General features: G+C 38.0%; 1 protein-coding gene across 1 annotated transcript in view; it reads left to right on the top strand.

The window, feature by feature from the left end:
• Window positions 1–6,981, top strand: part of COL12A1 (collagen, type XII, alpha 1) — a 105,252-nt gene extending 98,271 nt beyond the window's left edge. Inside the window, exons 61-66 of the mRNA XM_012722811.1 lie at window positions 880–915; window positions 1,021–1,087; window positions 2,195–2,383; window positions 3,339–3,407; window positions 4,368–4,538; window positions 6,720–6,981. Coding sequence (XP_012578265.1) covers window positions 880–915; window positions 1,021–1,087; window positions 2,195–2,383; window positions 3,339–3,407; window positions 4,368–4,538; window positions 6,720–6,895 — 708 coding nt within the window. The 3' untranslated portion in view covers window positions 6,896–6,981. The remainder of the gene's footprint in view (window positions 1–879; window positions 916–1,020; window positions 1,088–2,194; window positions 2,384–3,338; window positions 3,408–4,367; window positions 4,539–6,719) is intronic.
• Window positions 6,982–17,026: the final 10,045 nt, after the last annotated feature.

Genomic DNA, 17,026 nt, shown 5'->3' with positions numbered 1-17,026 from the left:
AGATATATAATATATACTATATAGACCCTTTATATAGACCCTTTATATAGACTATAAAGGGTCAAAATGGAAGCAGGATGACATTGGGAAATAGGAGTAATTCAGGCAAAAGTCTTGGTGATTGTATGAAATGGTTTGGTTTGGGATATTACCCGAATGCCGTAATTGTCAATCATTTTGCTCTTCCTTCCACAATAGCAGTTGGCAGTCTTGATATACTTTACTAAGAGAAAAAATCTTTTGCACTATAAAGAAAACTTATTCCAAGATCCTCACATAGTCAGTGAGATGTCTAAAAGAGAAGGGTTAAATATTCTGTACTTGTATTTGAATGTGGGATCACTATTTGGAGTGAGTTATTTATAAGAAGACATCTCATTCTTTTTATACCCATTGCACAGATAATCACTGAAGTAAGATACATTTAGGTAGGGAATTGACAAAAAGCCCTCTAGTATTTACTAAGCTGAGCCAAGATGAAGATCCTGTGCAATCTACAATAACCAGCTGATCTAACAGCCATGGTGATGTAGAGGAAGTACAATGGTACCAAAATAACTTTCACATGTTATTTCAGTTCCAGGTCTAGATTGTGAGTAAAATCATAAAGGCATACATAGTATATCACTTCTAAACGTGTGATCAACAAATTCACAACTTATCACATAATTTAGAGAGAGAGAAGAAAGTAATTGAGAAGACAGGGAGAGAGATCAGATTTATTTTTACAGACAAGCAAGATCCGAGTAACATAGTTGTAAATATTATGTCATTTTGCTAACTCAGACTATAGATCTTGCTCTCTTTCATCACATCCATTCATGAATCATGTTACACCATATTTGTCCACTTCTAATGTATGAAATTCCTATATTTCAGGGTGCATCTGGATTGAAAGGAGAGAAAGGTGATAGAGTACGTATTTCTTAAAATTTGAGCTCTTTAATTTGCATATTGAACATTAATGTCTGAAACCATAGAAATAATATGCTAATGATTCTCATTTATTTAATTAATTAGGGGGACATTGCTTCCCAGAATATGATGCGAGCAGTTGCAAGACAAGTCTGTGAACAGTTGATAAGTGGTAAAATTTCTTTTAAATCTATGAATGGCTTTGTAATTAATTGCAGGAAAATGCAGAGTTTGAGTCATTAAGTTTCTAAGACACTTGTTCTTATTTTATTTTTGGTGAGTTCTTATTTCTACACATTGTCAATTTTTTATTTGGTTATATAAAGATGATGATAGTTTTAATGATTGCTATTAAGATGAAACAAGAACACAAGGGCAAACATAGTCGCCTATTATCTTTATATTCAGCCTTACCTAACAGCTATCATATTTTAAGAGGGCTTTTCAGTTCCCATACTAGTATTTTCAGTAATCTTTTTCTGTATATATATATATATATATAGCAACAACAAACATTAGGTCATTTAATGTCATTTAAGTTATGACATTCAAGTTATTCTATGACTTTTAGGGAGAGGCCCAGCAAGATTAACTTAATCATAGAAAATCCATTTTGATGGGAAGCTTTATATTGCTTTCTTATTTTCCACACTCTTTTCTCTTATTCTATAAGCCTGTTAAGTAGTTAAGCCAGGGCCTACAGTCTGAGTGTGGTCTTAAACTCTGTATTCCTGCTTTCAGAAATCTTAATCAGTGTTTCTCTAAGGTTGTTTTGAGGAACATTTGATTAGAATCACCTATGTAGCTGGTGAGAAATTTGAGTTTCTGGGCCACACCCCAAATATAGTGAATCATTCTTTTTGAATATGACATATAGAAATCAACATTTCTCAATGTAGCCCATGAGCAATTGCAATTTACACTATAGTCTGGTCATCTTTACCTTAGGTGCACACAAAAATGATGCAACTTCTTAATTTAAAGTAGGCTCTTTTTGAGGGACATCATCTGGCTTTATAGCAGAGCCACATTAAAATTTTACAACTCTTTTATCTTTATAATACTTGTAGCTGACTGGTTATCATCTTGTGGAAACAATTATTTTTCAGGGATCATTTTATACTGACATGTATTAATTTAATTTTATGATTCTAATTAGAATGTTTCTTGGAGGGAAAGGAACACAAATGGTTTTCACTAAACACTGAGAAAGAACAGTTTCATCTTCTCATTCCTCCATTTTGGACTTCTTTCTAACCAGTCTCATTTCTTTCTGTAGGTCAGATGAATAGATTCAATCAGATGCTGAATCAGATTCCAAATGACTACCACTCCAGTCGCAACCAGCCAGGCCCCCCAGGTCCTCCTGGCCCCCCTGGCAGTGCAGGAGCCAGAGGAGAGCCAGGACCTGGGGGACGACCAGGTTTCCCTGGCACACCTGGGATGCAGGGCCCCCCAGGAGAGAGAGGTAGGTGTTTTTGGTTACTGCACACACAGCATGAGGAATTTGAAGGTGGAAGCTGCATGAGGTGGAAAAGCTCTTGGGAGACTGAACTTAGAAAACTACTTTAACTAGTCTTGTTTGGGCCCCAGAAGAGATGTTCATGATCAGTCTTCTCCCTTGGACAGCTAGAGGACACAGAGGTCCTCTAATCTTAGAAAACAGTGTGCTTTGGTCAGAAATCTTAGTAAAGATGTGCTATTTTCTGGTTGTTGTTGTTGCTGTCCATGGGGAAAAGCTATCCTGGCAAACTAAATCAGGCACTAAAATTGTATTAATTGTTGTGACTGGCAAGAGTTGGGTAGCAACTGAATATAAGCAGCCTTACAATTTTAGATCCAAATTCTTTTGGTTCCTTTATTCAGGACCTGGCACTGATCTTATGAGTTTGTTTGGCTTTAATTTCATGGTAGATCAATGTAATTGGAGGAAAAAGAAGGAAAATAGGATTGTCTAATTCCAGATGTTTCTGAACTCTACATAGTCATTTTCATCATAGTGGTAGTTGACATTTTGTAGAAAATTTAGGTATTTCTATAATTCTGATGCTTTGGATGCTGTACTAATGGGGCTTCTTAATGATAAGATACGTCTAAGACATTCTTCAGTGAGTTGTAACTATTTAGGATTTCTGTTCTTAATTATTCGTTCTAAAAAATATATTAGACATGTTTGTTTTCTTCAGATAATTTTTTCCCTGACTTGTAGCCAGATTTGTTTCTTGGCCATGAATCTGGAATTACACAAATGTCTAGAAAGAATTTGGCTTAAAGAGTGAACTTCTGTGAAAAATTAGATTCTGTTTTCACTAAGGGAAATGAATTACTTGAATCAAGTATTATCATTTAAGATGAAAAGTACAAGTTTTCTGCAAACTCCCCTTTGCCTCCAATCTGTGCCTTTTCTTTTTGTACTTACTTAGGTTTGCCAGGAGAGAAAGGGGAAAGGGGCATCGGATCTTCAGGACCACGAGGGCCACCTGGTCCTCCAGGTAGGTTTGGGGGTAAATCAGTTGGTAAATTAAATGAATGTTGAAAGAACAAGCAACCCCCAAGAGATCATGACTTTATCTGGTAAGCTTCAGGCATGTCTATTATCATGGAATATATCTTAGCAAGAAGTTCAATGGGTATAACCTCCTTATTTTTACATTCTCTGTTCAATAAATGCGTTATCCCCTTCTTTTAAGCATTTACTGTAGCCTTACTACAGGAAGGTATAAGTTAGCACTTGCTATTTTCTTTTTCATGAAATTATTGTTTTGTTTGGACCTGGTGGGCGATGATGTCATTTTCTGTCCTAGTATTCAAGATGGAGTTACTAGACTGAAAAAATATATTCTCACTACAAAGCTTGACACATTACAAGGTTTCATTCATACTTTCTTCATGTTTTGGGAAGAAACAATAGCTGACTAGTTATTTTATGCATGTAGTAGATGGGAGTTAATTTTTTTCCCCCTGCATATAAGTGTATGGGACCTTTCCAACCAAGGTCAAGTCTGGCAGATAAATCCTTGCTTTTTTGTTCGCTGTAAGTAATCACTGGATCCACAGTAACATGCTTCACATTGTCTGGAGGTATGGCTCAGGCACCCCTGGATTTTCATGCTGTTCTAATATAGCTTAATATAATCATTTTCTTCCAGGATTCCTATCTCTGCAATAGTAGAAGCAAACCAGAGAATTCATTGATATCTTTAATTGTACTTAATTCTTGCTAAGTCCGTTTTCTTTGAGTAAAATCATTTAAAGTAGTTGGCATTAACTTTGTGTTAGAAATGTCCCATCACACTTTGGTTCACATTGGTGATTTCTAAAGGAAATATTTTCTTCACATATACCAGTGATCCATCTGGTCTTGAGACAGTGGAGGTTCCAATGTGTTGTTGAGCATCTTAGAAAATGATTTTCACAAGAGGGGAGACATATTTGCTTTGTCTCCACTCTAGGTCCACAAGGAGAATCCAGAACAGGCCCACCTGGGTCCACAGGTTCAAGAGGTCCCCCTGGCCCTCCTGGTCGTCCTGGAAACTCAGGTATCCGAGGTCCCCCAGGTCCTCCTGGATACTGTGACTCATCCCAGTGTGCCAGCATCCCGTACAATGGACAAGGGTACCCAGGTATGTTGCTGCCTTTGTAGGGACTCAGATTCACTTGTGTAAAGTACCTTTATGGAAATGAAGTTCCCTAGAATTGAAGGAGGATTGATTTAAGGATTTCTTAAATATCAACTCTCTCAATGTATGTTTTGATTATGTAGCAATATTGTCTCGCAAGCATACAATATTATTTTGTCATTAGGAACTGATTGCTTTCTTTTCCTTCCAATAATTACCTAATCACAGTATATTTCTCATTGGAGTTCAAAGAGAGGGTACCAGTTTATCTTAAAAAAAAAAAAAAAGTTAACCTAAAGGTTGGGGAAAGGGGTTTGTTGGCTACAACTATAGAATGCCAAGAATATATATCAAACTTTTGTTTTGAACTCTAATTCATGAGCAAACTACTGATAACATGGTGCAGATGACTGAAAATAGCCCACTGTTCCACACTGTCTATGGATTGAACATTTTTGAAATCTGGCTCTTAATTTTTTGTTTTTAAAGATCCAGTAGTGAAATTCTAGTGTTTGACAGTTGTGAGGGCAGAAGTTTCTTGTGTTTAATTTTGGGGAATTCAGGGACTGGGGAGATACACTGCTCTGGAAATAAAAACATCATGTGGAGGTCTGTGGCGACCTTTTCATCAGTGCACCAGCAAGCATCTTGCAAGTTTTAAGTATGATATTGCTGTTTGATATGGTTGGCTACTAGCAAATAGTGCATGAGTAGTTGAACAGCTAAATATCTATATATCTATATATTTATGTTACATATGGCCAAAAGTACTAACAAATCTTAATATAAATTCTCATGCCACCTATTCAAAAAATATAATTTATTCTCTATAAAATAAATAAATTTAAATTACCTCTGCCAGATGGCATGTGTGAATAACTGGAAATATATGGATATATAGAGATATACTTTAACCATTACATACTTAGATGGATATGTATATATATTTTTTGCATAGTAATTCAACTTTTAAAAACTATCATCTTTGACCTGTTTCAGGTTCCGGCTAACAAATTTTCTAAGTCTCCAGTGCTGCTTACAGTTTGAATACATGAAAATCCTGTTTCTGAGATGTTTGCGCACGTGCTTATTAGGAAATGAGTCTGTATGGAAATTCACCACAGATATGGTTAACGAAGCGGGTCGACATCATAAAGGAGGGTGCAGACTCTATACTAACTTGAATGAAACAAAAGCAGTGGGGTTAGTTTATATGCCTGATGCATTTCAGTAATAATGTAGAAAAATCCTATTAAAAAGAAATGTTTAAACACACAGCCATGAGGAGCCTTGGTGGTGAAGGAGGGGCATAATAAAACTACTAACCAGCAGCGATCATGCCATTTTTGAGAAAAACTATTAACCTGGTTAAAGAGATATATCTTATGTAAATAATAAACTAATTGTGGCTTGTAAATGATTTGTACGTGATCCTCTCTACTAAAATTACTTAACAATTCTACAACAAGCTTGTGCATCAAAGCCTGCTGCTTGCTCTATGCCCGAATAACACCAAATGGAATCTCCTCATCTCTTGCTTGTTAGCAATGTGTCTGATTCAGGGCATCTGTCTTATTATTAGTAGTGTTTTTGTGCGTGTACTCTCATCTGGATTTTGTAATTGCAATTTTCAAGCCAAAGTTTTATAATCACTTTTTCCTTCCTGTTTTGCTGTAGTCACGGGTGTTCCTCACCCACGAGCTGTAACTTAGCCTGTGGAGACACAGCCACAGGAAATGTCACGTACTGTATATTACCTGGTGATAGTGCTTTTCACCTCCAGAGTTCAGTTTCTAGGAGCCAATAAAACTTCCCCTCACCTCCTCATCTTTCCGAATTGTTATTTGAATTGAGGAGTTTGAAATCATGAACAGTTAGTTGGGAATTTGCCGAAGTCCTGCCTAGGTTCTGCGTTTACAGTTCTTTGGCCCAGTCTTGGATCCTTTCCAGGTATTTGTGCAATGATTGTATTTACCTCTAGACCTTGGAAGGTTTAGAAAAACAGTGCCATTTGATTATTTGCTCACCGCCAAATTCTCTCTGCCAATGGAAATAATTAGAACAGTGTAACTCATCTATTTATAGTTGTGAGATTAGGACGCGAGTGCCGTCACCTCGGGTGATGATTTAGCTTTACGGTGTGTGCCTTCAATCATGCCATAACTGTAATGTTGAATCGGACAGAGCCGTACGTGCCCGAGGGCGGGGCCTACCTGCCCGAGCGCGAGCCCTTCATCGTGCCGGTGGAGCCGGAGAGGACTGCCGAGGAGTACGAGGACTATGGTGCCGACGAGCCGGCGGACCAGCATCCTCCTCACGCGCGCTGGAGGCGCGCGCTGCCCCGCGGCCCCGGGCAGTGAACCTGAGAGCCGGCTCTGTGCGGCCGGCCGGGCCGGGGGAGGTGTCGGGATTCTCATTTACAGGTCAGATAGAGCAGTGTGCGTGTTATCTGCGATGTTTCTTCCTGCGTCGCGTCATCAGAGAGTCCCCTTCTGACTGTAGAGAACCTGTTTCTACAGAGAGCCTAGTTTGCAGCACACAGCCTGTAGACATCTTTGCCTTTGCCCTTGAAATGCTTGCAAAATACTTGTTCACAAAAGCTGCAAGAAGGGAAACGTGCCTGGTGCCTTTCGTTAGCACGGTGGGCAGCCTCAGTGAAACTCTGCGCTTAAGCAGTCAGTCCTGGAACCCAGAACTACTGTTAATTTCCAGAGGGCCGGTTATCTTTTCCAATACTTATTTGCAATTCAGTGACACCATCATTCAAGTAATTCCCCTCCTGAGAGCAAAAAGGAGGGAGAAGGCAACTCCATTGCAATTATTTATCTTCCTCTTCTCCCTTCTGTTATACATTAGGGCGTAGAATGCTCTTCTACATCTCCTTTAACCACCACAACCTTAAGCCTTGTAGCTGAAATTATTGTATCAACTGGATACACTTCCATATTGCCTTAAACCTCTTGTTTTAGACACACTAACATTTATGCCAAATTGCAGATTATCTGCAGAGATGGAATTGCATGTTTGTGTTGTATATTTAGTATGAACTTTTTTTCAGAACATAATGTTTCTTAGTTATCAAAAGCAGTTGGAAATGTTTGCAAGACTATGAACATAGAATTGCTGCTTTTATATTTTAACTGCAGATTGTGAATTTCACTGCCTTATATTATTTATTTCTGAAACAAAAGAGGCATTTTTCAATAAAACTACTGAAAATTGATGTGGTGTGTGTGTGTGTGTGTTTTCTTCTTTGAATTGCCTTTTGGACTGTTCAGGCGGTTGTTACAACAAACAAATTCATATCCTTGGATACAGTTACAAATCTTGCTAATGCTATTAAATTATGCTAAATAACTTTAGATTTTTAATGATATGGTGAAGTCATAGAAAGAGAGTTGTGAGAGTCTTAAAAAGCCCAGCAGATTCCAAAGACTTTATTTGGAATGTAGAGGATGTGTGGGTTGGTGGAAAAACAACTGTGTATCCTAGGAGACCCCAAAGAACCAAATAACCTCTAATAACTCACAGGAGTTCATATGCATTTAATCATTTTCCTATACCTTACCTTACCCAACAGCATGTTTAATTGCAAAAAGGAAAATTCCCTAATGGAAATTTTTACACTAATGATTCCCTCTTGCACTTTTACAAATGCAATAAAAGAATTTGAAATATCAAAGAAAACAATGGGAATTTTAGTTTGAAAGAACCAACATCTGTTGAAGAGAGAGAGAAAGATACTAGCAGAAAGCTTCCCACAGAGCCCAGCATCTGAATTAAAATACTTGCTGGGGACCAAGATCAAAAAAGGATTAGACAGGGAGTGAAGATACTATGTTCAAAAGGCTTTGAGCAGATTACTAAATTCTTAGCACTCACCTGTGATTCCCAGTACAGACACTTAAAGTTAGGGAGAGCACTGAGATCATTCCAGTTCAACTTTTTATTTTACGAAGGAAAAAGTAGACTCAACTAATTACCAAGACAGCAGGTCTTGTGATTCTTAACACAGATTTATTACCAGATATTCCCCTGCCCCACAATCACCCTTTCTCTTTCTGGGGACACTTAATTTGAACAAGAGTTTGCAAACCTCAAAAGTTCTATGAGTTCCTTTTGGCTAATCTTGGATCCATTTGGGCTTTCATGCTCCTAGATGATGAAGGTCTGTGTTCGTAGCCTCAAGATGGGGTGAGGCCCTTATCCCTCACCCAGGATAATTGCTGAGACTTAGGGCTCCACCTTCTCTCACTGGCTAGGGGTGAGTTTGCCCCTCGAATCTGGCCTTGCCCTGACTCACTGTCCTCTGATGTGTGCTGTGCCAGGGGCCAGGGGGCCACTGCAGTCCAACCTTGGGGTGTAAACATGAATAACTAGCTGAGATCCATGGGGCTTTTGTTATCACAGTGTAGTCCTTCTTAGTTACATTTGCTGACTCTCATGCTAAAATTTTTTAACCCCTGACTGAGTACACACTGACTATGCAATGGGGAGAAGAGCTCAGATAGTCTGACCATTAAAACCACTGGTGAGTCCCAACCAAATCTGACATGTAGGTGCTGGTTTATTATTAAAACTACTTTTGTAGCAGGAGCACAGAACCATTTAAAACGATTTTCCTAGCTCTTAACATTTGGAAGCATTATGAAAGTAGATGAAGCTAGGGTTCTTATGTTTAAGTAAATAGGCTAAAATAACTGGGAAGGAATTATAACTTCTACTGAGGTCTACAGGAGGAATGATGTCAAATTTTAAAATAGCACTTACATAGACCCTAATTTTAGTGTGTTTAAAATAGAATATACAGGGCCCTCCCTGGTGGCACAGTGGGTTAAATAAAGCACAGCACTAAGAAGCTAAAGCCACTTCAGCATGAGTTCGATCCCCACCCTGCCCCAGAGGTGATCCACATGGTGCGGCAGACACCCCCTGACTGCAGGCTGCTCCCCTCAGCAGTGTACCTCGTTGGTCTGCCTGTTCTGCTCCCCACTCTGTCTCTGGTGAATCTTATCACTGACCCTGCACCTCCGGCCTGTACCCCAGTTCTGTGTGCATAAATAAATAAATCTTTAAAAATATATATATATACAATTGGCTTAAATGTTTAGCAAGTAGTTTAACAAGTCACTCCATGAATATTTTCTCAAATACGTATCCTTTTTTTGTGCCTGAAAGGTGAAATGCTGCATATGCAATGACTCAAACATACACATTGATAAATGAAGCTAATATAATGTTTTCTAAGTCTTTACAATTTATTATAGTAACTGTACTGTATTTGGCATGTAAGATTATCCCCCATTTTGTTTCATAGTAATTTTTGCATAATAAAAGTTTTTTTTATATGATCCTCTTGTGGTCTGAGTGCTTTATAAAAGAATAGTCAATTATACAAAGAATAGCTGTAGGATACCTTTCATTTTAAAGACACTATTTTAAGTAGAAATTAAATGTCAATACCTATGTTACCTTATATTTTTATTAGAACATGAATATAGATGGGGATATTTAAATGAGCACTCATTAATGTTTCACTCATTAATGTTTTCATTCTTAGATTCTCTGCCAGTGAAAGCAAATGGAAAAAAATCATGTGGACTTGCTTTCAGGGAAGGTTATGCTCATGACCTACAGACTCTTCAACTCTGATCTTAGTTCCAAATCAGTATTTCCCACTGTATATTGCTCCAAAGACACCTCAAACTTAAACTACCTGGGATTTATTAGCATTGCTCTCAACTCTGAGTCACTGAAAGTTATAAAATACCTGCTTAAGCAAATGGATATTCTTTTATTTCTCACATTTAAGGAGTTAAACATAAAGGATAGCTCTGTTTTCTTGCTCTTTTTTTGAAATTCTAGTAACCAAGTTAATTTTATGGTCCAAGATGGTAAACAGAGCTCCAACTATTACGTCCTTATTCTGCAGGTAGAAGAGAGTAAACAAAATCTTGTCCTTCTTTTTAAGGACACTTTCTGGAAATTATAAACAACAACAAATTTTTAGTATACACCATTAGCAGGACTTACTCATATGGCTATATCTAGCTATAGATATCAAATATTATCTTTATTTTGGGTAGTCATTTACTAAACTTACAAAATCAAGCACTCTTTTACTATGTGAGAAGGAAAAGGGACATTGGGGTCAATTCAAGGACTAACACTATATCCGAATCTGAACATATCTTCCCAGAGAGCAGATTTCCCCGCCATGGTTTCTATCAACCATTCATTTCCCCAGGGTAGTAATTTGAGTCATTGTAAACTCTTTCTTCCAAGTCTCCTATCCAATTAATCAAATCGAGAAGAGTGAGCTCCTCTGCATACATCTTATCTGTTGTTACTATTCAATTTTAGACCTTGGGATTTCTCATCTTTATTCTAGTAAGCTGTCATGTCCTCTACTTAATATTCTCTACGTGATGCACAGATTTCTCTGCATGACTTGACTGGTCTGCCAGTTCTGATTCTTCTGATTCATCCTTTATCACCTCGTCCTTTCCTGGACTGTCTGGAGTTCCCACTGCACTATAAATGAACTCTCCCAAAGTTTCTGCCTCTTCAGTAAACACCCCCAACACCTTCTGGCTTGTCCTGGAACACACTGCAAAGCCTAGTTTATTCCACCCAGAGTTGCAGGTGGGAACTATCCCCATAAGATATAAAGAACCTCATACTGCAGCACCGTTTCCAAAACAACAATCTTTCCTTTTATAAGACTCTTTTATTGTTTGAGGATCATTTCCCATTGCCCATCACTGTTACCAATTTGCCTGCTATTTGCTTCCATAGAGGCTTTCATAATAGGCCCACTGTTTTGAGGAAAAGACCTATCCAATATCCTCTTATATGAATAAGCCAAATTTTATTGCTCCTTCATCCTCTGTCACACACATGTATTAAAACCCTAACTCCTGATCTACTTGTAATCACCGTGGCTGTATCAAGGATACTGAACTCAGTGGGAGAAAATTACCAATCAGGGCAGATTGGCTTGCCTATAAATTCAGTGTTCAACCTCAATTGGCCAGCCAAACTTGCTCAAAAAAAATTGACTCTTTCCCAAAACTTCTGGACTCCAGCCCTTGATAGTGATATTTCTTGCTACATTTTATATAGGCGGTGATTTCAAGCAGGAATGAGACACAAATTGGGAGCCTTACCTTTCTCTCACCTGGGATGCAAAACCACCTGCATTTATATTCATCCTAACTTTTGTTTCAATGAAAGCAGCATCTCAGCTTCTCGAAGTCTGGATTTCTTTTTATTTTTCCTTCCACAACTATTTGATTGAGCACCTGCTAAGTGGTAAGTGTCTTATACATGATGCTGGGACTCTGCAGTGAACCGAGGAAAGTGGAGACCAAGTCCCTTCTCTGACAAGACGCTCATTTTTAGAGTGAAATAGAAAAATAAGCAGGCAAAGCAAAGATAACCAGAAGGTGGTTGATACTATAAAGGAGGATAAAATAGGTCAGGAGGATGGAGAATGTGATGTGTGTACTATTTTAGGTAGGATAGTGGGAAATGCTGTTTTGAGCAGAGATCTGAATGAAGGGTAGCTGAAAACATAAAGTTTCAAATCTAGCCGATAATTGTATTGTCTGGATGGCTTCTTAATCAGAAATATTACTAGCCATAGCTTTGCAATTTTAGTTCTAAATATTACCTATACACTGAAATCACTCTGGGGAATTAAAAAAAACATGTCCACTTGTCTTAATCCCATTCTTAGAAATTCTCATTAATTGGATGAGTGTGAGATCTGCCAATAAGGATTTTTAAAAGCTCTCTCAGTAATTTGAAAGGATGGTTAAGGAGACAAACTACACGTAGAGATTCTGATTCATCATGTTGTTCTTCGGGTAAGTCATACCATCCTTAAGAAAGGGAAACCAGGCCCTTCCTGGTGATGCAACAGGTTAAAGCATGGCATTATGAAGCTCTCTGAAGCCACTGCAGCATGAGTTCAATCCCCTGCCAGGGAGCTGATCCACATGGCACAGCAGACCTCTTCTGACCCACCAGCTGCTCCCTTCAGCAGTGTACTTGGTCAGTCGGTCTGTTCTGCTCGCAGCTCTGTCTCTGGGGAATCCTCTCACCACCCCTGTACCTCTGGCCTGTACCCCAGTTCTGTATGCACAAATAAATCTAAAAAAAAAGAAAGGGAAACTTTTACACTTTTTCTCTTTGGCTTTAGGTGTCATTTTTTATCCCCAGCCTATATTTCTAGCCTTGTCTTCTCTTGTAAGCCTTTAGGCATGTTTCTCTCTGGGGCTGGGTGTACCTCCAGTTGGCCGTTTTTTCAGTATTTCAAATTTATTGTGACCAAAGGGAAATACCTCGCCCTTCCTCCACATTTCCACACTAGCTTCTCCAGTTTTTCTGTGAGTGGTACAATCACTAATTACTTAACCCAGAAACCAGGAAATTAGCATAACTTCACTTCCCATAACAAGCACCAAATCCTTTTGATTGTATCAAGTGCTTTTTTTTTTTTTTAAGATTTATTTATTCATACAGAACTGGGGTACAGGCCAGAGGTTCAGGGGCAGTGCAGGTGCAGAGGCTTCACTAGAGACAGTGTGGGGAGCAGAACAAGTACACTGCTGAGGGGAGAGGCTGATGGGCCAGCAGAGGTCTGCTGCGCCATGTAGGTCACCCCCGGGGCAGGGGATAGAACTCATGCTGGAGTGGCTTTAACTTCTTAGTGCTCCACTTTAACCCGCTGTGCCACCAAGGAGGGCTCTCTCTGTCAAGTGATTTACTGAACTGTTCACTTCTCTATATCCATACTGCCATTTTCTTCCTCTCAGATTCATTGTCCTGTCTGAATTCCTCACAAGTCTTCTATCTAATCTCTTTCAGTCATTCATTTGCATCTCTCCAATCTATTTATTTCTCACAATTCTGCAGCCAAAATAATTATTATGAGTGCAAATCTGGTCATAAGACTATATTTCTTAGAATCATGTAGCTGAGTCTAGTTCAGAAACGTAATCACAACTCAGCTGCCGTGAAAGATTTGGGCATCATTAACTTTAAGCATCATTATTCCTCACTAATCTCAATTGATTTTCCCAACCATATTGGACTTCTCTTCCTACCCTTTCTTAATCCTGAGACTCCACATGGGCTATTTCCTTTCCCTGGAATGTACTTTCATTATTTGGTCACATTTTATTTCTCCTCAGATTTGCTGTTGAAATGTCACTTCCTTTTGGACACCTGTACTCTTGCTTCCAAAGTTCAAGATCCCTGCAAAGTGCATTACTGCTCCTTACTTTTCTTTTGATATTTTTTTGTATCATACCAGTAATTCCTTTCTCAATATTCACTTTTCCTGCTGGATGGCAAATTTCTGTAAGATCAGGGCCCATAAATATTTTGTTCATTCTTATGTTTCAAGAAACCACAAAAGTGCTGATATTTAGATTATATTTACCAAATACTTGTTGAATAATTTCAGGTGAAACAAACCTTTTTCTTTGATATGTTAGATGCAACTTGAAACTCATAAGAATCTTATTTCAAACTCATGAAGATTGCATAATTCCCATGAAATAGAAGTGGAGGAGGCAAGCGGGGGTATTTGCTCTGTGCAGGAGAATGTGAATTTAAGGTAAAGGGAGTAATGAAGGACAAGTTAACTGACTAGATTGTAGTAAACATTTCATGTTCTCTTCTTCAAGACTCATACCTGAAAAATAAGATGTAGAATTTGTTCCACAGTATCATTGAGTTACTAATGAAAAAAGCCTCAGGTGTTTAGGAAATGCCACAGAGAAGAAAGGATGTTTTATTTTCTTTCATTAAGAAGACCTGTTTTCCAAGCCACTCTCTCAAGAGTTAGCCCGTGACAGAATGTGAGACAATAGTTTGTTATAAAATTGACGTTTATAACATAATATAATTGATTTTCTGTTGTTGCGGAAGTTTCCTCAAACAGGGTAAACAAAGTGTGTCAAATGGGAAATACTTGTGATCAGAACAGTTCTCTGAGTTGTGTTGCCAAGTCAAAGCAGACTTGAGATATTTCTTGGGTTAGAGTTCCACTGTTTGGATGCCTCAAAGCAAAAGCCACTGGAACATGTTTCTTATGGTCCATTTGCTTGAGTGGAGCTCAATTAACAAAGATAAGTCACAATTTGTTCTTCTTCATGTACCATACCATATTAGGTATTCTTAGAATATGTATTTTATTTTGTCTTAACTTCCCATTGTTTAGTTTCTCAATTAGCAATATTTTAGAACAAAATGCAAAATGAAATTAATGTAAGAACATATTAAGTCATATATGTAGAGAATTTCTAGTGAAGTTACAAAATATGGGTATTTTAAGACAGGATGAAAAACAGAGATGTAAGCTATTGGTGTCTGGTAAAGAGTAAGTAAATCCCCTCCTCCTTCCATCTTAGACATCCTTGTCATTATTATTACCCCTACTGTACAGATGAGAAAAATATGTTTACAAAAATTAAACTATTTTCCAAGGTCATACAGTTAGAAAAGAGAGGTGTCCAGTCGACGGCTTTGTCCTACGCTCCGCTGTCCCGCTGTCCCCCTGCGGTGTGCAAACATAACTCTGCCCCAAACCTTCATGCAAGGAAGAGAACACACGCTTTCTGGTAGGCCTGGGCTTAAGATGGTGCGAGAGCAATGAAACTGGGATATTCACACATTCAGAAGCTCTCTGATTCACAAATTCCGAAAACCTGGGCCTTACAGCTCTCTATAAGTTGTGGGAAGATAAATGCCAGCATCTGTGATTGTTTTGACTATATGCAGAAATTAAGTCAGATACAAATCCTGTGAGAAGACGTTAGAAACCTCCCAGTAGTTTTTCCCATTTTTCCCACGCATGAGGGATCGTTTTGGCTCACCTTCCAGCTGAAGGGTTCTGACTTTCTTTTCAGTTTTCATTTTAAGTTATAAAACCTATTTCTCCATTTACATTTTAATTTATAAACCTCTTTTTTTTTTTACTCACAAATTTATAAGCCTCTTCTTTTTCACTCACATTAATAAAGAGGATAATTATGGAGATACATCAAGCATATTAAGCCATAAAAAAATGCTATCTCTCTCCCACTTTGGTCATCCAGCAGCAGCTCCAGTAAATCCCCCTTCACGCAGTGATTGGATTTCTCAATACCTTCTGGGGATCGTGGTGGAAAACTTTTGTGCAGGCTTTTAGTAGAGATCTTACACCATAGGAATTTAAAGTTTCCTTGTTTTGACTTAACCAAATGAAAGAATGTGAGGAGAAAAATGGAGGGGAATACTCTGGGAATAGTTCTCTAATTAAATCGCTTGTTAATGAGGGTAGCCTTACACCTTTGCAGGCGCCAGAATCATGGCTTTTAAAAATAACATTGTGTTCTTAGGTTGTGGAATCAAGGGTTACTTTTTATGAATAAAATAGGGAGGGAAAGTAGCCTTCCCAGGATTGGCAATGGGGCACCAGACAAAGAAAGGCTCCAGAGCCAGGAACACCTGGAAAGGAGTCTGTCTGGACTGGTTTTGGGAGAGTAACTCAGCTTCACTGATCTTTACTTTTCTAATCTATAAGATGTGTGTAACACCCCTTTGTGAGTTTGTACTAGAGATACTTAGAAACAATACATGTTTAAACACTTAATAGATTTTAATTAACTTGCAATTTTGTGGAAATTACCAAGTGGGTAGAATTGTTTTTTCTATATTTGGTACAGGGACAATTTTCGTGTGAATGTTCTGTCATTTATTAGAATAAGTGGGATAACAGAAAGTTCTTTTAACAGAGAATGTACTAGAAAAAATACTTGTCTCAAAAACATTATTTATACTATGTCTAAATTATGACTACTTGGAACTTTCTATTCAAGCCTCACATTAATAAAATATTTAACAGAATTATCTTTGTCCTGGAGGGTTTCATAGCAGACTTCTATCTTGAGTCTAGAGGACAGTCAGTGAAGCTTATGACTATCTTTACAATTGATAAAAGGACTAAGTGCCATCATGTTAATAAATACCCGTGTTCAAGAAGTGATAGGAATTTTTACCAGTGGGAAACCTTAGGAAGCCATCTCATTCATGTAGTGGAATGAAGATGTTAATTGTATTTGTTTATAATAATTTGGTTTGGGTATTTTGAAAACCCCTTCTAATTGAGCTAGTCATTAAGTGGTGTTAATGAAATTATTTCTTGAATTTTAAGTATATTGAATTTATAAATATTCTGATCTGCAGATATGTAAAAATTGTGTTTAGAAAATAAACGAATGTAGAACTTCATAATTTATTTATGAACAAAATGTCTGCCTCTTGACCAACTCGCCAACCACTGAAAGCATTCCACTCTTTCAGAATTGCATAAAAGTAATAAAACATGACAACCAGGAGTCAAAACATTTTTTTTAAAGATTTATTTATTTGTACATACAGAACTGGGGTACAGGCCAGAGGCTCAGGGGCGGTGGGAGGATTCACCAGAGACAGAG

The sequence above is a fragment of the Condylura cristata genome, unplaced genomic scaffold (assembly GCF_000260355.1).
Source record: "Condylura cristata isolate star-nosed mole 26May11 unplaced genomic scaffold, ConCri1.0 scaffold00001, whole genome shotgun sequence".
In the NCBI taxonomy this organism is placed as follows: domain Eukaryota; kingdom Metazoa; phylum Chordata; class Mammalia; order Eulipotyphla; family Talpidae; genus Condylura; species Condylura cristata.
The sequence above is the reverse complement of the archived record's forward strand: the minus strand, read 5'-3'. Positions and strand labels throughout refer to the sequence as shown.